The sequence below is a fragment of the Helicoverpa zea genome, chromosome 13, assembly GCF_022581195.2.
Source record: "Helicoverpa zea isolate HzStark_Cry1AcR chromosome 13, ilHelZeax1.1, whole genome shotgun sequence".
In the NCBI taxonomy this organism is placed as follows: domain Eukaryota; kingdom Metazoa; phylum Arthropoda; class Insecta; order Lepidoptera; family Noctuidae; genus Helicoverpa; species Helicoverpa zea.
The window spans coordinates 7382153-7405227 of record NC_061464.1 but is presented as its reverse complement, the minus strand read 5'-3'; the positions used below and the strand labels follow the sequence as shown (position 1 = coordinate 7405227).

The 23075-nt window shown below is 39.3% G+C and overlaps 1 protein-coding gene across 2 annotated transcripts in view; it reads left to right on the top strand.

Annotated features, from left to right (window-relative positions):
* Positions 1-23075, top strand: part of LOC124635558 (protein mini spindles) — a 37700-nt gene that overhangs the window by 9910 nt on the left and 4715 nt on the right. For both annotated transcript variants that reach the window (XM_047171475.1, XM_047171477.1), the window contains exons 7-33: positions 388-582; positions 1030-1210; positions 1674-1807; positions 2327-2462; positions 2956-3081; positions 3463-3670; positions 3990-4211; positions 4525-4762; positions 5200-5358; positions 5807-6026; positions 6452-6631; positions 7023-7192; positions 7890-8057; positions 8504-8624; positions 13599-13716; positions 13995-14232; positions 14970-15105; positions 15524-15717; positions 17468-17599; positions 17991-18091; positions 18780-18974; positions 19552-19687; positions 20173-20352; positions 20820-21010; positions 21628-21855; positions 22426-22549; positions 22850-23053. In XM_047171475.1, coding sequence (XP_047027431.1) covers positions 388-582; positions 1030-1210; positions 1674-1807; positions 2327-2462; positions 2956-3081; positions 3463-3670; positions 3990-4211; positions 4525-4762; positions 5200-5358; positions 5807-6026; positions 6452-6631; positions 7023-7192; positions 7890-8057; positions 8504-8624; positions 13599-13716; positions 13995-14232; positions 14970-15105; positions 15524-15717; positions 17468-17599; positions 17991-18091; positions 18780-18974; positions 19552-19687; positions 20173-20352; positions 20820-21010; positions 21628-21855; positions 22426-22549; positions 22850-23053 — 4635 coding nt within the window. The remainder of the gene's footprint in view (positions 1-387; positions 583-1029; positions 1211-1673; positions 1808-2326; positions 2463-2955; positions 3082-3462; positions 3671-3989; positions 4212-4524; positions 4763-5199; positions 5359-5806; positions 6027-6451; positions 6632-7022; positions 7193-7889; positions 8058-8503; positions 8625-13598; positions 13717-13994; positions 14233-14969; positions 15106-15523; positions 15718-17467; positions 17600-17990; positions 18092-18779; positions 18975-19551; positions 19688-20172; positions 20353-20819; positions 21011-21627; positions 21856-22425; positions 22550-22849; positions 23054-23075) is intronic.

Genomic DNA, 23075 nt, shown 5'->3' with positions numbered 1-23075 from the left:
AAAGAAATATCTCATGTCTTGTCCAGTCTTGTATGATTATGGGATATTCTAATCCATTTATTATTTTGTGTTTTTATTTAAAAAAAAAAGAAACTACATTATTACAACGCAAGCCAAACACAAATTACAAAAAGTAAACATGAAACACAAACATAAAACAATAAAAATGTGTGTACTGTGTGTGTGTTTAATGTTTTGTTAGTGTTTAATGTGTGTACAATAAAAATGTATTTTATTTAAGTTCAGCATTAAGTCAGACAACAAGTGTCAGCCACTTCGTCTATTTCAAACAATCAAACCTTATGAGACACTCAACTCCAATTTTCGCCACAATTCCCTAAATTCTTCCCACAAAACTCATGACATAAGACCATACTTTTCTTCCAGGTGATATCAAAAGACACAAACGTGATGCTAGTCGCGTTAGGCGGTCGTCTCCTCGGCATGGTCGCTACAGGGCTTCGCAACAAATTCTCTCCGTACGCCTGCGCCTGTGTGCAAGCCATACTTGAGAAGTTTAAAGAGAAGAAAACTAATGTTGTGACGGCCTTGAGAGAAGCTATTGATGCTATTTATCCTTGTGTAAGTTGGAATTTAATATATGATGCTATATTGTTCCATTCTCAATCTAGATGACAGAGAGATATGGTAGTGGAAACCATATCGCGCCGATCTCAAATAACATGGGATCAGGGCAGAGAGAAGTGCCATATTCAGTCTGAAAATTCCTGTGTCTTTCAAAAGCCATAACTCATTACTGGTTCCAAGATTACAATTTACGAAATACCCCACATTTGTGAAAAAGAGCAGTTCAGATGCCAACCATTCATTTATCCGTAGATAAAACTTTACTCTTCCCCAAGTTTTCATCTATATTATAATCTATAACAGCTTATATCAAACTTAAGGGTCGTCAGGAAGCATCTGTCGAATAAATATGTAAATTATCCCTGAAGATCAGCACTCTAAAATAATATTAACTACAATTTACAAAAAGAAACAAAAAAATTACTTATCTTTATTCTACAGACGAACCTTGAAGCGATAATGGAAGACATGCTAGCTGCCTTCGACAATAAGAACCCGTCGATAAAAGCGGAGAGTTCCCTCTTCCTAGCTCGAGCATTGTGTCATACACAGCCGTCGGCTTTCGGCAAGAAGCTGGTCAAAGCTTATGTCGCTGGACTGCTTAAGTTGTTGGAGAGTGCTGGTAAGTTGTATATTTGGAGAACAGTACATTTTGCGATATTTAAACGGCGATTGAAGCCAGGTCAGTTCACTAGTTTATCATAAACTATCGACCCGCCCCTTCTTCGCACGGGTGCTGGATTAACATATAAACCTTCCTCTTAAATCACTTTATCTATTAAAAAACCGCATCAAAATCCGTTGCGTAGTTTAAAAAATTTAAGCGCACAAAAAGGTATAGGGATAGAGAAAGCTACTTTGTTTTATACTATGTGTGTAGTGATACACACATACATGCTTGCATGCACTTGTGCAAAAACACACGCTAACTGTGGACTGGCGCCAACGCAAACATATTTTTGGTAGCATCTACCAGAAGAAACGAATATTAGTAGTAGAAGTTACAGTTTTTTATTGCATTCCATTTTATGTTTTCGTAACCTAAATTGAAAGAATAACTCCATAATTTTATCTAACCTCCCCAGACCCAGCCGTCCGTGACGCGGCAGCAGAAGCCCTAGGCACGGCAACCAAACTGGTTGGTGAAAAGAACATCGCGCCCCACATCGGCAAGCTGGACAACCTGAAGGAACAGAAGATCAAAGAGTTCGCAGACAAGGTACGGGCCCTGGTACGGACCCTGGTTAGTGCATGCAATGATGAGGTCTTAGTACTAGACTGTATTTAGTACGGTAGTACGCCCCTCGCATTGTGTGGATGGTCATACCAGACTGAAGTTTGTCAATAACTAGATTCTGCTACCGGCTTTCACGTTAAACGACGGTTAAACGACTTTTGAACCTATACTAGCTATATTACTGCGTAGTTTCATCAAACTCCATTTGGTAGATTTGACATGAATGTGGACCAAACAACTTGAGAGATTGGTAATAGTGTCTGTCATAGACTTTGCCTTATTACGGCTTTTCAATAAAATGGCAAAGTCAAGGTCGCCGGGAAGCAGTCAATGCTGATCGCTGTAAAATCGCGCAGTTTCCAAGAAGCCTTTGTCCGTCAGTGAACATCTTTCGACAAAAGACACTTATCTAAATGTGAACTTTTAAGAAGGACTCGGATATGTATCAGAAAAAAATGCTTAATATATCTCAATTACTTTACCTATACGATTGTTTTCTAGGCTGTAATACAAGTGAAAGTGGCGGCACCTAAGAAAGAGACGAAAGCGAAACCCACACCTTCGCCGTCGGGTAAAGGCGACGCCAAGCCTACTGCTGGCTCTTCAAACCCGAAACCAGTTAGACGACCTAATTCTGGTAAGCTAACCTTCAGTCTATTCGACATTTTTATTTTATTTAGGAAATATGTTACCTAACCACCAATAAGGGGTTAGGGGAAGAGGTAATACTATGGCTTCCAATAACGATCTATCGGTTAGCTTTATATAAATTTCAATCTCTAATCGCGCAGAACAACGGATAGACCGTCGCAGTTATTAGAAATCTGCCCAGTGGACCGGTTCTCTATCGTACTAGCAATCTTCAGAACAGAAACCTTACGTATTTATGGACCTGTATGCCTCGTTATAAACTTTCTTATGTACTTGTATACTTATGTACTTTTCTATGTACATCCTTATTTATACTTCCCTATGTAGTCTACGACTTTCAACCTATGTACTGCCTTGAATACACCCTTGTATACTTCATAATATACTTCCTTATGTAATTCTTTAAAACGTCCTAATGTTCTTCTTTATGTACTTGTTTTTGTACAGTATATAATTTTATGAACTATGTTATTTAACAGCTAAAGTCCCAGCTAAGAAAGCGCCGGCATCTCGCGTGCAGCCGAGTCCGCCGCGAGAACAGGAACTGTCACAGGAAGAGGTCGATGCTAAGGCTGAGATGTTGTTCCCGGGGGATGTTGTGTCAGGTAGGTTCCCGCCGTCTAATCATATCCAAAATAATTTACTCATATTATGTTGAAGAACAGCATTTTCGAACGTCTCCTTGCATTTTCTTTATGGATGAATTATGGGTGTAGAAAATGGAAATTATCAACTTCTTTCCATATCCGCTGACCTGATAATTAACAACATTTTAACATACTAATGGTATTATTTTATCATATTTTTTAGAGTTGTCTTACCTAAACTCTGTTTTTGGTCATCAAGTCTTGTTAAAAATCATATTACTATCTACTGCTGACGAGAATTGTAAATAAATAATAGAATTTACGTCATCAGCTATATTACACTTGCCAACGCTCATAAAATACTTAGTTCTTTACGACAATATCATAATCTTCCCCCAGGCCTCGGCGACAGCAACTGGAAGAGCCGTCTATCTGCCGTGCAATCCTTCCACTCGACAGTACAGAGCTTGTCATCGGGCGACGCCACCTCACAAGTGCTGTATCGCACGCTGAACAAGAAGCCAGGGTTGAAAGACACCAATGTGCAGGTGTTGAAGGCACGGCTTGAGGCCTGCAAGTACATTACTGAGAACTTCCCTGTTTCTACGTAAGTTGGGTTTATTCACGTGATTTATTATCGTTATTTCACTGTTTCTTTATCACCGTTATGTGACCGCTATCCAAAAATGGCTCAAAATAGTGTCTCTAGCTAGAGAATAACATTTGTTGTCAATTAACCAACACCTTGTAAATTTTATTGAATGCAGTACATAGTTGATAGTAGTCCGTAAAAGGGACTCCTGAAGGTGTTACAAAGTAATTAGCATTTTCACGGCAAGGCTTTGCTTTGAGAACAACAGTTGCAAGCAGAATTAAATAACTTCAATAATTAAAAAAATAAAAAATATTACCTTGTTTTCCTACAGGACAGCATCCGACTTTGTTCTCCAAGACGTAGTAACGAAACTGGGTGAAGCATCTTGTTCAGCTATCTGTGCTGACTGCCTAACGTCCTTGGCTGAGGCCTGCGGTTTAGAGCATGTCCTCAATGAAGGACTGACATATGCTATGGACTCACAGAAGAACCCTAAAGTACAGTCTGAGATGTTTAACTGGATGGCCAATGCGATTAAGGAGTTTGGTTTCAAGTAAGTTTTGTTATATCAACAGTAAACTTAGGTTTCTAGAGAGATCATTAGGTAATTAACTATTACTGTACAGTTATATACTACTGTTTGTTTTCCCAAATAAATAGTAGTTATAGAAAAAAATACATTGTGAGTTATCCTTTAGCTTGGAAAGAATCTGTAGTAATGAGAGAAGAGTATTAAGTTTTAGTTAAATAAAATGCAGTTAAGGTTGAAAAATATTATTATTAGAAACTATTATTCCTTTAAATAAAAAATATCCACATAATATTTTATTCCCACTCAACATCTAACAAAAACTTCTCCATTACAGCATGAACATAAAATCAATAATCGCTCACTGCAAGAAAGCCTTAACCGCCACAAACCCGAACGTTCGGACTTCAGCAGTGAATTTCCTCGGCATTCTCTCTCTATACGTGGGTCCTTCGTTGATCAACCACTTTGACAGCGAGAAGCCGGCCACTAAACAGCTGATTAGCTTGGAGCTGGATAAACATGCCAATAGCTCCCCGCCTACACCTACTAGGCAGATTGGTACTGTTAGTAAGGTAAGAATAATGTATTTTTAAGTTGTTTATCAGTAAAAAAAACCAATATATCAGTAAAAAAAAAACCAATATATCAGTAAAAAAAATAGCATTTTGAAAAAGATGGGTTTCATATAAAGCTATAGGCTATTTGAGTGAAGGTTATTCTTGTACCTGTTCATGTTGATTATTCGCAGATTATTTTAATAAACCCAATATTACCGGCTATTTTAACACTCTTTCGGTCTTTCGTCACATTGAAAATATAAGTAACTCTTTTTCTAACTTATTTCAAAGTGTTCCTGATTGTATATTCACACTTTACTAAGTCGTCACAGCCGGATAAAGACGACCACTGATTAAAGATTAAAGGCCTCAACCAAATTAGGGGATGTGCCTATACTCACAGCACTTGTTGGTGTTCTATACAAAACTTTTCGTATTATTTGTCCCCGCAGTCGGCCAGCAAGGCGTCGGTGGGCGAGGACGTAGAGGAGGCGTTCGAGGACGCGGCGGAGGAGGAGGCGGCGCCGGCGGAGGACACGCGGCCGCGCGCCGACATCGCGCCGCTCGTCACCGACGCGCTCATTGCTGAGATCAACGACAAGAACTGGAAGGTAACTGTACATGCTGTATATGCATGCTTGACCCAATCTACCAGCAAGGCACCATCATTATCATCAGCCATTTTTATCATGTTTTCATTTAGGATTTGTGAATTAAGCAGAATTAAATTTTACAGACACTTGCCGTCTTACCACAGAAACTTTTAAACGTCAGTTTAACATTTGTCTAAAAATTGTCAGATTATGACGTTGAAATAAGGTCCATTTTGTAGCTACACTTTTTTTTAGACAAGTGTTTGACACATGTTTAAGTTTTTGTAGTAAGGCAATAAAGTTTAACCATATATACGTATTTTAAGTCTTAACAACTATGTAATATTGTTTTTATTTCAGTCTCTGAGTAGCACAAGATTTCGCTAAAATAAGCCGTCTTTTGTTTGATGCCCTTTACCTAATATGTATTTAAAGCTTAAAAAAAAATATTTTTCGTTTCACACAGGTCCGCAACGAAGCCCTAGATAAGGTCAAGGCCCTAATCACGAACTCTGCCCCAATCAAGCCGTCGCTAGGCGAGTTACCCGCAGCCCTATCTGCTCGACTGTTAGACTCCAACTCGAAACTAGCGCAGATTGCGCTGCAAATATGTGAAGCGCTAGCCACGGCCATGGGCAGCAGGTGTAAGACGCATGTTAGGACTTTCTTCCCGGCTTTCTTTCAAGGTAATTATAGTAACTAGAAGTCAATATATGTCGGGGTTTATGTACAAAAAATCGAAGGATTGTTTACAGTCTGAATTATATTTCTACCATCTTACAGTAAAAATGTTGTGTTTTTTAATCACTAAGTTCAAATTTTCTTCGTTGGAAATATTGTCTCTTGCAAAGTTAACAACCATGTATTCAGCTAATCACGGAATTAACCCATCTGCCAGGCCTAATGACAAAATGCATAATAAAAATACCACAAACTTCTTACGACGACTTACAACTTAAAACAACTGTTTACGACTTCTTCTTTTGCGTTAAATTTGCTACCGCGTCTTTTATGGCATGTTGTCAAAATGGGTTTAATTTTCCTGGCCTCCTTATCAATAGTCGTCACCTTAATTTCCTTCTAATTCTACTATTTACCCATATGTTCGTAGCATTCGGCGACAGCAAGCAATGGATCCGAACGTCCGCAGTGTCGTGCGTGGAGACGTGGTGCCGCGAAGCCGGACCTCAAGCGCCGCTCGAAGGCGAGATGTTATTCGACGCTCTCAAATCCGGCAGTCCATTGTTAAGAGCTACGTTACTGCAGTGGCTGGCTGAACATTTGCCTAATGGTAAGGGTTGTTTGAGAGAATAAATTGTGCATGAAATATATAGTATCAAATGTTAGATAGTCTGTTCTGTTGTGTCAAAAACGGCTACAAAATTATATTGTAGCTATCGTGACTTCTTGCAAGCGTGACGAAATAATAGCACAATTTTGTTCGCACTTCGGCCGTTTGTCGAGCAAAAACTGAGCCACCGATATATCGGCGCGGTGGACACGCGATAGCCTTCATGTTATCTTAAACTCGACCCGAAATAATCTGGTTCTCGGTGACTGTCCTTTGACGGCGGCGGTGGACAAGCGGCCTTACTTGATTTTAGCGGAATTATCACGCGTCACATGTATTTCGTGATATTGACTATGAAATATACAATAATGATTTGTTATTTACCTCACAGTGGCACCAAAGTCGTTCCCCCGCGAGGAGCTAGCGGTGTGCGTGCCGCTGCTGTACGCGAGCGTGGAGGACCGCGCCGCCGACGTGCGCAAGGCGGCCGCCGACTGCGTGCTGCCCTTCATGCTGCACCTCGGCGTCGACGCCATGCACCGACAGCTCGAAAAGCTCAAGGTGTGATACTCGTCATCTGCTTAACCTTTTATTTATTTATTTTTATACTTACAAATATTGGTACACTAGCTTCTGCCAGCGGTTTCACCCGCATCTCGTGGGAACCTCTTCACGAACCCGAATAAAAAGTTACCTACAGCCTTCCTCGATAAATAGGCTATCTAACACTGAAAGAATTTTTCAAATCGGACCAGTAGTTCCTGAGATTAGCGCGTTCAAGCAAACAAACAAACTCTTTAGCTTTATAATATAAGTATAGATTGGCGGACTTAATGCGGCAAGGTCTTTTCCCAACTATGTAGGAGTTAGCTTCCGGGCAAACTGCTTATTTGACCTCCTCAATCCAGTTACCCGGCCTACCCCTGGTAAAAATTTTCGACACCATTATCTACCGTCATTTACTGGCCAAACCAGTGAGTACCAGAGTTTTACAAGGAGCAACTGCCTATGTGACCACCTCAACCCAGTTACCCAGGCAACCCAATACCCCTTGGTAAGTAAGACTTACTGACTTCTGGCTACGCATAACGACCGCCAAAGATGTGTAAATTACAGCCATTACCTTCTGTCTCCGAAACACGGAAGAACTCGTTATGTCAGGATGATCAGCCGACTACGATCATAAGCTAAGTATTATAAACAATCTCTTGATCCACTCAACCAGTAACATTAACTAATTTTCTCATTTTCTCACCAGCCCGGCTCCAAAACCGTAGTTCAAGCGGCATTAGATAAGGCCCGACCGAATCTACCCGTGCAGCCATTACCGCCTTCTAAAGGGAAGAAGGACGAGCCACGCGGTGTCAAGTCCGCCGGCGCTCTGAAGAAGGAAGCTGAGAAGAAGGGCGTCGCTGTCAAGGGCAAGGTGAGTTAGAGAATAAAATAAATTAATTTTTCAAAAAACCAAAAAACACGCTTTTCATGTATTGTCATCAGAACTCAGAGCGTGTGCAAAATTTCCTCCGAATCGAAGACCGGGACGTGGGTCAAATTAAGATTCCAAGATTTTCTTACATACATAGTTACAAGTGAAGTTAACATAAGCATGTTAAAAAATATATTCACGGACGATACGATAACATCTTCGTTAACGTAGCTACATTTATGTTAAAGATGAGAAAGCCAAAAGATCGAGAGGATACTTAAAATAATTATTTTTTTGGTTATTTTGTCTCTTAATTTTTTTTATCTAACTGCATAATCTGCTTTGATACAGAGGAAATGAGTCACTATTAACTTCGGTCTTATTTACCACTGAGAGTTGTAGAGAGAAATCTGCTTGAGAAACTGATACATATTTGTTTACACCAGGCACCAGCGAAATCGGCTTCCGCATCAAATCGTGGCAAGAAAGACGATGAAGACTGCTCCCCTCTACTTCCAAACAATAACGCGAAAAACCAGCGCATTATAGACGACCAGAAACTAAAAGGTTAGCCCAACAAATACAATACAACCTTATTTAGCCGACCTTTTTAGTTTTCTTCATGTACCGTTTAATTTTCTTCATACAAAATACGTTTCTGCTGCGTCGAGGATTGCTGTTGAAAGATCGACTTTTAAATGTAAAGGTCTTTATAGTTCGGCCATTCAGAGAATGCGTTCCTGACACGTCGCGATTGAACTGACGACGTAACTTTGCAATGGCGTTGCAGTTACGATAAAAATATTTTTGCTGGTTGTTTACCGTTTTAACAATTGAGGAGCATTAAAACAACATTATTATATCAATAATCAATGAATGTTATAATTTTGTGCCAAACTGAGGGATTGTTCACACCAAACGTATTGTCCGCCGCTGACTGTGAGTATACTCACTGTCTGCCCCAGTGTGAACGTCGACTCAATCTGCAGTACGCGTACTCACCAAGCCGACAATAGGCTATAGCGTACGATGCGCTACATGTGTGAACGAAAGAATAGGCTCTTGTAGGTTCACACTAGATGCGTACGCTGAGCGGCTGACTATTCTACACATAAAAGGGCTCAGTATTTGAAGTTGCACTTAGTATTTTATAAACGATAAAACTAGCGTAATTTATTTTTTCAAATCAGACGTTTTACTGATATTTCAATTAAATGATGCGCATTCAGATAGTTGCCATTTGCGAAGCTCTAGAGGAAGACGAAAATAATAAAAAGAAGAGATTGTGGGTACATCCCTTAAATTTGAAGAGATGTTTTCTTGGTCAATTTCATACTTTATATTTCGAATATAGACTTTATCCAAATAAGTTCAAGAAATATTTTCGTATGACAGTAAAACATTCGATGAGTTACTATCTTTAATACGTTTAAGTTTATATAAGGGATTGTTCACACCAAACGTATTGTCCGCCGCTGACTGTGAGTATACTCACAGTCGGCCTCAGTGTGAACGTCGACTCAATCTGCAGTACGCGTACTCACCAAGCCGACAATAGGCTATAGCGTACGATGCGCTACATGTGTGAACAAAAGAATACGCTCGTGTAGGTTCACACTAGATGCGTACGCTGAGCGGCCGACTATTCTACACATAAAAGAGCTCAGTATTTGAAGTTGCTCGTAGTATTTTATAAACGATCTCTGAGATCACTCGTGGTTCCCATACGATAAAACTAGTGTATTTTTTAAAAAAATCGGACGTTTACTGATATTTCAATTAAATGATGCGCATTCAGATAGTTGCCATTTGCGAAGCTCTAGAGGAAGACGAAAATAATAAAAAGAAGAGATTGTGGGTACATCCCTTAAAGGAGATGGCCAAATTTTCATAGAAAAAAAACCCAGAATCGACAGCAATGAAATGGTTACCAATAGGTTCTTTATGATAGACCTTTGATGGTGCCAAAAAATCCAGACTGAAATCCATGGGGTTTTGGAGCTATTTCATATTATCGCAAAAATAGGTTATGTTGAATATATGTTGATTTTAAAGATTATTAACATCAAAGGACATAAAAAAGCAAAGTAAACTAACATTATACAAGCCACTAGTAATATCCCCATAGTTTCTGAGTTGGCCTGGTGATTAAAAGGTCTTGTATTTAACCACTCCAGATGCGATTAAGCACCGACCTTACCTACTTGGAGAGGTTTCACAGTTACATGCAACCTTCACAACTGGCTATGATATGTTTTTGGAGAAATTGTCTTTGAAAATCGCGCCATGTGACATTGTCAAATATAACAAATGACTTATAGCAATGCAAAACGGTCCAATCACGAGTCTGCATTCAACTTCTAACGAACATCAAACAGTAAAAGTAAACTTTTTTGTGAACTAAAATCTTGATCGAAAAAACGTTATAAAAAGAGAACCCCATGGTTTTTAGATGATTTGAAATACTTTTTAAAATCCACAAATTATACTGAATCCAATCATACATATGAAGTTCCTGTCGACTCTGGGTGTTTTTTTGGCCATCTCCTTTGAAGAGATGTTTTCTTGGTCAATTTCATACTTTATATTTCGAATATAGACTTTATCCAAATAAGTTCAAGAAATATTTTCGTATGACAGTAAAAACATTCGATGAGTTACTATCTTTAATACGTATAAGTTTATATAAAAGGGACACTAATTATCGACGTGCTATTCAGCCAGAAGAAAGATTGACAATTACTTTAAGGTAAGAGGAAAACAACTTGTACTGTAATCAACACTTATTTATTATAATCAAATCAATCACGTTTAAACAATTGCGAAAAGAACAATGTCAGACGTCCATAGTAACTTAGGCTCAATAAAAATATTTCATGTACAGTGAAAATTCTTACAGTTTCTTGTGTAGTTTCCCGCTGATCCCCCCAAAGGATTGTTCCCCCCAAAAAATCCCCCGTGGGCAGAAAATACCCCCAAATTTGGGGGGAATCCCCCCAATCTGGCATCACTGCGCGGCGGTGCGGACGCGGCGGAGCGGCGGTGCGTACGCGGCGGAGCGGCGCTATTCGGCAACTGCGTCCGCGTAGCCAATCCGCGTCCGCCGTGCATAGTCGCGTAGTAAAATAATCGGCTACTGAGAGTCAGCTACAACAGACGACGTAACAGCGTATAGTCGGTTCGGTGTGAACGACAATTTCAATATATATGGAAAAGCAATAAACTGCGTAACGCGCGCTCACAGTCAGCGGCGGACAATACGTTTGGTGTGAACGATGCCTTAAAGGGACACTAATTATCGACGTGCTGTACCGAGGCGCGGCGGTGCGTACGCGGCGGAGCGGCGCTATTCGGCAACTGCGTCCGCGTAGCCAATCCGCGTCCGCCGTGCATAGTCGCGTAGTAAAATAATCGGCCACTGAGAGTCAGCTACAACAGACGACGTAACAGCGTATAGTCGGTTCGGTGTGAACGACAATTTCAATATATATGGAAAAGCAATAAACTGCGTAACGCGCGCTCACAGTCAGCGGCCGACAATACGTTTGGTCTGAACGATGCCTGAGTGTCAAATAACTTGGTAAACAATATTTTTAACCGACTTCAAAAAAGGAGGTTCTCAATTCGACCGTATTTTTTTTTTTTTTTTTTTTTTTTTGTATGTTTGTTACGCGATTACTCCGCCAGTTATTAATCGATTTTGATGATTCTTTTTTTGTTTGATAGGATATACTCCCGAGGTGGTCCCATAGACATCAGGTCAGGATCTGATGATGGAAACCCTGAGAAATCGAGGGCAACCTTCGAAAGTTGTAGGCATACATAGGGTAAAAACTTGACACTCAGGTGTACGCCTAAAAGCACTATTCAACTGTGAAGATTTGGAGCTGATCTGATGATGGAAACCAGAGAGGGTCGAGGGAACTCGACAACTGAATATGTAAATTACCTCGTGTTTGGGCTTAAATTATTTGTATTGACAAGACCTTTGCAACAGTGAAGGTTTGGAGCTGACCTGATGATGGAGACCAGAGAAAGTAAGTCGAGGGAACTCGACAACTGAATATGTAAAATACCTCGTATTTGGACTTATATTCTTTGTATTGATGAGAACTTCTCACTTGTATGGATAGTGACAACTATTCGTATCACTGAAAAGCTTTAAATAAAAAACTTTTTACAAAAAAATTAAACCGACTTCCCAAAACACTAAAAAGCAAAAAAAAAACTATTTTTAGGTGCATCGGCCTAGAAGTCGGTGGCAAAATTAACTTAGTAACATCCATTAGACACCGACTTCTAGGCCGATGCACCTAAAAATAGTTTTTTTTTTGCTTTTTAGTGTTTTGGGAAGTCGGTTTAATTTTTTTGTAAAAAGTTTTTTATTCTAAATCTATACTGCGCTATTACAAGGTTATGTCAGCGGTTTATATTTTGTAGTGCTGTGCTAAAAATAACAGGCAAGTATCGTAATCTGTTCTTATACAGTTATAATATAAAATAATACGTTTTGATTTTCTTTTTAAGAATTGGAAAATAATGGACTATAAGACTTAATTATAAAGTTTATGAAATATAAAAATAAAACTATGACCAAACCGCATTTTTATACTTAGATTAAAAATGGTAACCCCAAATGGCGTTATGGGCCGCCATTTTGTGACGCTAAAACAGTCGTCCGTTGTCGTTTCGTGCGCATAGACCACGTTTTTCAAGTGTTTTCGATCTGTTTTTATTTGATTACCCGGCTTTTGTTAGACCGAGATATCAGGATTGATTCTGTTATTGATAATAATATAATTATACATGTAGGCGAAGATGATGATGAAGACACCACCTCCTCAAGCAACTCGGAGTCTGATTAATATTCTGTTCGCACATTCAATTCAATGTACTTGTAACAAAGAATAAATAAAACAATTTTATTATATGAATATTACCTTTTTTTGGTTTCCACTTAAATAACTAAAATATAAAACAAATGATTCCGCCAATTTAAAACGAAAATAATCTTAAAATAATGCGGCGGTTCATTTTGAAGGAACGGTAACGAACTCAGTGTTATGTTGTGCCCATCACTAGTCGTGACTAACTGATAGGTGTCAGGAACGCATTCTCTGAACGGCCGAAGTATAGTTCAATTAGTACTACATATTTGCGTTGGGTTGCACCATTTGACTATAATGATAACCGAACCATTGTCAGTTGTCAAATCGCCGATATGACCAATGTTTGTTCAAAACTGGCAAGTAGTCTGGTTATGGTTTGGTTATCGTTATAGTTTAATGGTGCAACTCACCCTTGATGTTTTTGAGAACGGTATGCATTTGAGCTGTGGTAGCTTAGAAAGTGAAAATGTAAGTTTCGTAATACTGTTGAGTGGTCTTGTGGTAAGATGGTTCAATCCGGCACTGCATAATGTGGCTGGTAAGTTTTAATGTTCGTTTGTTTGCATGCGAGATTTATGTCTGTCTACGAAACCATTGAACCACTTTTCTTTATATCAAAATAACTAAATATGTAATTGTTTTTTGTCTTCAGTATTGAAATGGAACTTCACAACTCCCCGCGAGGAATTCTTCGAACTTCTGAAAGAGCAGATGGCGACCGCTGGACTGAATAAACAGCTGATCGCCAACATGTTTCATAATGACTTCAGGTAAATTGCAATTAATGTTATCTTACTTAATTTCGAAGCGTCTTTACTGCATCTTAATGCGGAAAAGATATTATTTAATAAAGTTAAGAATGTAAGTTGATATAAACGAAAAAAAATTGACTTTTTTTTTTAAGTTCACTTATATTTTACGCAAAAATGTTATTTAGTGTAACTGTAATAAAGTCTACAAACTGATCACTTAATATTCCAAATTCTTATTATTAACTTGCTTTTAAATCAATCCGTCATATATCCCTAGCATGTTCTCTTCTCCACAGATACCATCTGAAAGCAATAGAATCTCTCTCGGAAGACTTACACGAGAACGGCCAAGCTTTAATGGCCAATCTAGACCTGGTCCTCAAATGGTTGACCCTGAGGTTCTTCGACACCAACCCATCGGTCATTCTCAAGGGTTTGGAGTACCTGTCTATAGTGTTCACACATCTGATGGACAGTGATTATACTATGCCCGAGTATGAGGCTAACTGCTTTATACCTTATCTTGTGCTCAAGGTAAATAACATTTGTTATTTTATTTAGACTGATTTTGTAGTTAAATTAATGAAAAGATTGCCCAGAAACTTAGATGAAACTTGCGTTATTATTAAGCGCTTTGCACAAGAAGCAACTGTTCAGAAACTGGCAACAAGCTTTTCTTAAATTATCAAATGGACGTAGGCAATTCTATTTGCCTCTCAAGATTTTTTTTTAGATGCCTTTCCAAAAATTGCTTCTGCTAAAGATGCTCCATGGATAAGGCGCCTTATAACATGAATAATGATTATTTATTTATATTATTTAAAATACTTTTTGCACATTGTATAACGGCGGACTTAACGCCTTAGGCGTTCTCTACCAGTCTACCTTATATGAAATTCTATCCATTCTTATTCTATATTATATGAAATTCTATATTATAGACAGCCAAACATGCGTTATGATAACGTGAATAAGTTATTAATACAAGTGTATAATTCTAGCTGATTAGAAAGCAATATGAATAATATTACAGATATTAATTTTAGATATAGATGTAAGATAGTAATTTCCGATAATTGTTATCAACTTATCATTGGCATTGATATGTATTAATTCTGCATAATTATCATAACCATCATAAATTGATAAACCTTTCAAGTGTTACTTATATATCCTATCATATTATTATTGTTTTTGAAAGAGACTTTTTCCTTTACATAGTTTCAGTGAAGGAAAAAAGGAAAAGTTATATTATTCCGTGTGTTTATTAGGTGGGTGATCCAAAAGATACGGTTCGTAACGGCGTGAAAGCTCTGTTCAAACAAATATGTGTGGTGTACTCCGTCACCAAGCTGTTCGGGTATTTGATGGAAGGATTGAAGTCTAAGAATGCGAGACAACGTGCTGGTAAGTTTACATTATTTTCTCAACAAGTTGTATCTATAGTTCTAGTATAAAATGCTTGACCGTTTTGCGAACTTATATTTTGGGAAATATTATCTTGACATTTAGCAAGATAGGTGTTGGATTGCTGTTACGCATAATTAATGAACCGTTTACTTAAAAATTACGTCCTTGAGGCCTGATTTCACCGTCAGTTTTCCACGAATAAATGACAATATCATATTTTACGTTCAATTTCCAATATGTTACGGTGAACTTGACAAGTAGCACCTTTGTTGAAATTTTCTCTAGTGTGTAATTTGGCACACAGCTCGCTGCCATAAGACTTAATTTTGCCCAAATACTAGACTATGTCAAAGCTTCCAAGATTGGAACAATCTAGAAATATTCGTCTAAACACCTTATTTCTTTCCCCCCACAGAATGTCTAGAGTGCATAGGGCACCTACTAGAAACCTACGGTTCGACGGTAATGGGCAGCGGCGGCGGCGGCGCTCTGAAGGAGCTGGCGCGGCACATCGGAGACAGGGACAACGCCGTCAGGTCCGCCGCGCTCAACTGTGTCGCTTCTGCCTACTTCTTAGAGGGAGAGAAGGTCTATAAGATGATTGGCCAGGTGAATATAATTTTTAAAAAGTAGATAAGTTTCAGGAAAAGAACCTATAGTTCGGCCGTTCAGAGAATGCGTTCCTGACACCTATCAGTTAGTCAGGACTAGTGATGGGCACAACATAACACTGAGTTCGTTACCGTTCCCCCAAAATAAACCGCCGCATTATTTTAAGATTATTTTCGTTTTAAATTGGCGGAATCATTTAAAATTTATATTTTAGTTATTTAAGTGGAAACCAAAAAAAGGTAATATTCATATAATAAAATCGTTTTATTTATTCTTTGTTACAAAGTTACAATCTGTATTTCTATGCAATTAAGTAAGTACATTGAATTGAATGTGCGTACAGAATGTTAATCAGACTCCGATTCGCTTGAGGAGGTGGTGTCTTCATCATCATCTTCGCCTACGTGTATATTAGGTATTATCAATAACAGAATCAATCCTGATATCTCGGTCAAAATCTTCCAAAATCAGGTTTTTAGAGCTCTACCTCACTGGGACGCCATGGCGACGTCGCCAGCGGCACAGGTCTGGCTACTTCTGGCATCCAAATGTCGCCAAGTCGAGTGGCCATGGCGTCTCGACAGTCAATTGTTTACGTTGTCGCTCAAGAAATTGCAAGCTGACTGGCGACCACATTGGCGACTGTGTGAGGGAGGTGCGCTTTACCGTGTACATTATAGTGGCTACTGTGGCCACGTCGCCAAGTTGCCACGGTAGCCAGAAGCCACATAGGGAACTGTAGCTCGTTGCCACGCCTCCAATTTGGCGACGTTACCAAACCGTCGCCAAGTGAGTTAGGTTCCATACATTTCAATACTAACTGCTTGGATACGTAGCCGGCGACGTCGCCATTGGCGTCCTAATGAGGCAGGGCACTTAGTCTTAGCGCACGAAACGACAACAAATGACTATTTAGCGTCACAAAATGACGGCCCATGATGCCATTTGGGGTTACCATTTTCAACCTAAATATAAAAATGCTACTTTCTTTCGCGCGTTCAGTTTGATCATAGTTTTATTTTTATATTTCATAAAAGTTATCCTATAGTCCATTATTTTCAAATTCTTAAAAAGAAAAACAAAACGTATTATTTTATATTATAAGTACCTATAACTGTATAAGAACCATCAACCAGAACAGATTACGATACTTGCCTGTTATTTTTAGCACAGCACTACAAATATAAAGCGCTGACATAACCTTGTAATAGCGCAGTATAGATTTAGAAAAATATTGTTTACCAAGTTATTTGACACTCAATTTGGCACAAAATTACAACATTCATTGATTATTATTGATATAATAATGTTGTTTTAATGCTCAACAATTGTTAAAACGATAAACAACCAGCAAAAATATTTTTATCGTACTGCAACGCCATTACAAAGTTACGTCGTCAGTTCAATCGCGATGTGTCAGAAACGCATTCTCTGAGCGGCCGAACTATAGTAAAATTGGAAGTTGGAAACTATTCAATGTCCAATTAAATGAACTCAAATGCCGTGGCGTGCTCGTGCGTGACAGCGTGCTTAATACTTCTCCCTCTGCATATGCTGTATACTTGCGATGTGAAGTCATTTTTCTCCACATTCGACTTTCTTCTGACATGCACACTTCATGTTTATGTAATGAGCAAAACATTAAAATAATATAAAAGTTAAATAGCAAAATTAAAAAGAACAATACCAACCCCCACTCCCATCACTCCTTTTAGACGTTAATTCTAAATCGGATTTTCCTCCACAGATATCAGACAAGGATCTATCGTTGCTAGAAGAGCGTATCAAGCGCGCCGGCAAGTCGCGCAGTGCCGAGTCCAGGCGCTCTATGCTTGTGCCGCTATCTGCATCCGGCCGCCCCATTCAAATACAGCAAGAGGTATGTGAAAATCCTAAAAATAAATATTACTATTATGTGTTCACCTATTTTATTTTCCATTCCTTTATTTCAGGCAACTAAGGCCCATAAAAAATAGTTATTAACTAATACATAAGATTATTACCTACAATAAATACAATACTATAATTCGTACGTTACGTAACTAAGAGCCGTACATTTAATACAATGTAAAAAGAATATTGATAACATTACTCACCTGATAACTCACCAATTTTCTTAGACAAAATGCTTTTTCATTTTTACTAGGAGAAAGTCCTCCAGTTGTGGAAATATCTATGTCGTATTGAAACAATTTAACACCACGATAAAGTTAGCACGAGCTACTTTCTTATAACATGTTTATACATATTCGTGTAAATGTTCTGCATAGGAACCGGAGCCGCCTCGGCGCGTGATATCAGTAGACTCAGTGCCGGCGGAGTACGAAGAGGAAGAGGAGGAACAACTACCCCCACCTGCACCAATGCCAGTGTATGTATGATATTTTACTGTTAGCTAATGCCTGATGTTTACCGCAGTTTCACTCACATCAGGCAAGAATTTTATGTACTGACACTTATGGGACAATCAAAAGCGATAAGGTCGAAATTCAGCATCCACTGTAAATAAAATAGAATTGCCCTTCCAGTGTGTTTCCTAGTGACTATCGTTTTTAACCCCCCACGCGTCGGACGTTTAACGTGACGTGTCGGGGGACTGCTTTTTACCTTCAAAAATACATAAATCAAATGATACTTACCTAATTACAACATTCGTATAAAAAAAAACACGTATCTAAATAATAAATTCGAGCGGTCCCCCGACACGACAAAATTTAGTTTAGTCTGACATGCTTTAGTTGGTACTTACGTAGTGTTAAAAGTTATTTTTTGCTTTTCATAGGGCTTAGCGTTTTTAACCTTTTGTCATAATAATTGCGTACTTTTTGACAGTTTCAAACGATTTTACTGCAAAGTGCACGCACACGATTTAAAACAAAGGTTTTAAATCGTGTAAAATCGTCGTCCTTGTAATTGGACGATGGTACTGTAATCATTATAAAACCTGCCGATAGTTAGCGTCAACCCTCTTTAAATACAAGCATCATAGATATTTATTAGAATTTGCCCTAAGAATACATGTATTTTTTTCTGTTTCTAATCAATTCTTTTTACAACAGCGCCCCACCAGAACCGCGGGTCATCACAGGACCATTCGGTCTCGACCCGGAGCTAATAGCGCAATTAGATGCGGCAGTTCCCGTGCTTCGTCAGCCCGATGTAGCGGAAATAGATCTCAAGTTCCTAGACGAGCCCATCCCTACAAGTGGGGTGAGGCCACAGATGTCGCATACGCAGACGCCTATTAGATCTAGGTAAGATTTTGTGGTAGTAAATATTCTGACTGGTTCAATTTCACTAGCGTCCAATTTCCACAGAACAAGAATAATACATTTTCACGAAATTTTAATCGATGTAGCGTTTTACTGCAGAAGTATGTTCAACAAACTAACTAAAGATGACTGGAAGTTGACGTGCAATTTGACTCACTATATTGTTCGTCGTGTCAGTCATTGTTTCCGGTATTTGGGACAACATATTACTAGAAGTTTGCACAGCATCAAATGGGATATTCAATGTCTTGCTCGGAGATGGGCTATAGCATCTCCGAAGTTAAATATATCTCACACTATGCTTCTCAATCAAAGAAGATCCAGAGATCAAAGGGGGAGGCCTATGTTCAGCAGTGGACGTCCTATGGCTGAGATGATGATGATGATGATGATGCTTCTCAACACACATACCCATGCCGCAATAGGTATGGGCAAATCTCCCTATCGTGTTGGGAAGAGTTCAGAAGCAGTCCAGCAGTGGACATTTATCGGTTGTGAAGACAGTGTTGTTTAGGTCAATTTACTGTACTAATTGTTATATAATTTTGCATCATTCCAGCATGGTAGGCATGTCGCCGCCCCGGGCGCCGGCGCCGCACCCGCTGGTGACGCCGCAGCCGCACTCGCTCGCGGCACACGTGGACGACTCGCAGCTCGCCGACACCATACACTCCATCGCCAGCCCCGACCTCAATGTGAGTGTGCTTGTGTATTAGTGTAGATTTCTATAATATATATATCTATCTGAAGATGAGTTTAGTACAGATAGGAATATGACATTGCTTTTGTGGTTCTAATGTCGTAAGGAAAAGAGCGGATGGGTGGGCTATTGAAGTCTGCAGTTAGTGAAAGCAACCAGTGTTCGCCCGGCGTCGAAGTGCAAACGGATAAATGCAGACTCAAAATGATTGTTGTATAGTCCACCAGACATGTCTATTATTATTCTAAGGTTGAAATTCATTTGAACGCTTAGAAAAACAAGATCGACTATCCATACGCTCGCTGGAAAAGTGATCTTTAGTAACGATATTAGATCATAGAATCTGTTACCCTATTGTATGCCTACTATGTATTTTACTAGCCTAATTTCGAAAATAATGCACTTCATAATCCATCAATGTTTTACTTGCCATCGCCACTTCTCAAACATTGTTAACACAACAATTTTTATTTATTCCAGGCGGCAATCCGTGCGTTATCCCTGATCTCAGGCGCTCTAGTGTCGGGTCGGGGTGGGGCGCTGGCCCCGCATGAAGCTCGACTCGTCAGCGCCATAGCGGCACAGGTGCGGCGCCTGAGGGCCGCGCCGCCGCATGAAGCTACACCTGCTTACAAGTGCTTAGCTAGCGCTCTTACTACTGTGAGTAATACTTAGTTTATCTTTAATGAGTTGTGCATGATATATTTTTGAATACTAAGATCAGATGTAATGAATAACTTTCTGCAGTGATACATGTTCTATTGTTATAAACGTGAAAATCTTGTGTATGGTTATTTGCTTCTCTTTCATGCATTAAATAAAAAATAAATATATACGTCTATTTCGGCTACGGCGGCTGTTCTCATATAAGGAGATCAGCCAGCTGCGCCAGACATATTATAGTGCACAAGCATTTGCGCTGACACAACTGCAAAAATATGTTTTATGAGACCTTATCCGGGTGCAGGAATTATTTCCTTTGGGATGCGGATGACACCACTGGCGATAGCTAGTAAGATGTATACGAGAAAAAAATGCCGTTTTTGTTTATACATTCCAAAAGTATCCAATGTCCTATATATGAACTGACTTATAGAATACGAATATCTGAAAATCTTTGTCCCCAGTTCTACGAGACAGCGGGCTGTGGGTCCCACGTAGGAGAAGCAGCACTATGTTCTCTCCTAGGCGAGTTACTGCGAGTGCTGGGTGCCGGCGCAGGCGCGGGCAGCGGGCCCGACGCGGAGAAGCTCGTGCGCATACTCAACAACGTGTGTGTCAGAGTGCTCGAACACTCGCCGAGGACTCCTCTACTTTGGTATGTATCATCCTACTAATATTATAAACGCGAAAGTTTGTATGTATGGATGTATGGATGTTTGTTACTCTTTCACGCAAAAACTACTGAATGGATTTTAATGAAACTTTACAATAATATAGCTTATACATCAGAATAACACATAGGCTACAATTTGTAAACATATTGTTCGAAATACTAAACCTGCGCAGACGAAGTCGCGGGCACCAGCTAGTACTTGCATAAAGATGCAGGTATATTTCTCGCCAAACTTTTTGTCGTCACGGAACATCGTCCATCAGGGTTGTGACAATGATCCACATGCACTTATTTGATTTCAGAATTTAGTAGCGTCCCGCTATTGACTTTTGTATATTTGGACTGTAATCTTTACTATTCTTGTATGTATATTGTATATTGATTTGGATTTTCTAAATTGGAAAGAATTTTCAAGATCTTTTAAAAAGAGATGTGTGTCTTGAGCCTTTTTTCATTTTGTGTGCTGTTTTTACTCACGACGGAACGGAGCAGGTATATGCGTTTAGGGTGAGAGATGTTATAACTCCTTCAAAACCTGCCCTTATTTAAATATCCCAAAAATATACTATCACGTAATCGCCAACTATCTTCTTTTACAGTGCAATAGTATCTCTACTCCACGAATCCATCGGGGTATCAGACCCAGCCTACCCTCGCTACCAGGACCTGCTCCTCAAGTGTTTCTGGAAGACCCTGAAGATGATAGCCTCGTGGGACGCCAACTCCATAGACTATGACGCGGTCCTCTACAGAATACATCTATTCTATAAGGCATACCCTAATAGCTATTGGAAGAAGAACCCCGATATTAGCGATACGCCTTACAGGTAAATAAATCATCTTAGAACTGGAGCATATAATCATCGGCACTAATCTTGAGTGCTGACCTTCACCTGCGCAGAAGTAATTTACTGGGTCCCTTTTGTGGTATGAAGTGAGGCGCGGGGGCGGGCTAAAGCGGTGATTGGCCCGCAGTGCATCGCGTCATAGCCGTCACTCGGGACTGGTTCTTTGCTAATAAATCACTTCTGCGCAGATGAAGGTCAGCGCTCAAGATTCGTGCCGATAGCTATACTAGTAAACTAGTATGTTAGTTTATTACTGTGAAATCTCAAATGAATCTATAATTATATGTCTACATCTGGCACCATTCCGAAGACTGTACGCATTTCCTCCATTTTATCTTACACGTCATAGTGGACGATACTATTTTTACCAGATCTGGAATGCAGTTCTTAATGTGTGTTTGTCACATCGCCGAATAAAATCGAATACAATAAAATAGAACCATGTATGAAAGGGCTCTAAAAATGGATAGGCTATATATTTAACTATGTTTAGAATTACTTCATTTGAAATACATGACTATATATACAAGCAATGTATTTATGTTACAGGACAGTAAAGACGCTGGTGCATACTCTAGTCAAGATGAAGGGCGGCTCCATCACAAACCATCTCACACAAATACCGGATGTCAACGAGTCTGACTTGTATCCCTATCTACTCAAAGTACTCAAGGTAATTATCAATTTCATATAATATAAAATGTGTTCTTCCAACAATTCTACTTTCATCTCCAATTTATTAAAGAAATTGAAGAGATAAAGAAAAAAAAATGAAGCTATGGACAACAAAATCTCTATTCTTATAACTTGGCTTTTTATAAAGTGGCTTTCGAGAGATAAATAATTAAGAGATGTTTGATCTATAAAAATATGATGTCAATATGTGTGATGTGGGTCCATTTGAATATATATTTTTTTCTTATTCCTTAACTGTAAAAAAATCACAATTTTCGTTATTTATCTTTATTCCCAGCAACTAAAACTCGACGAGAAGAAAGAGAACACTTCAGACGCACTGAACGGCGGTTCAGTCCTAGCGTCAGTGCCGCCGAACAACGCGGCGCTGGGGGCCGGCCGCCTGCCCCGCGCCGTGCACGAGGAGCTCGCCAACATACTGAAGAGAATCGGCACCAAGGAGCACAACAAGGACGCACTGTCGCAGCTATATGATCTTAGGGTATGTGTGATAGTAATAGCCA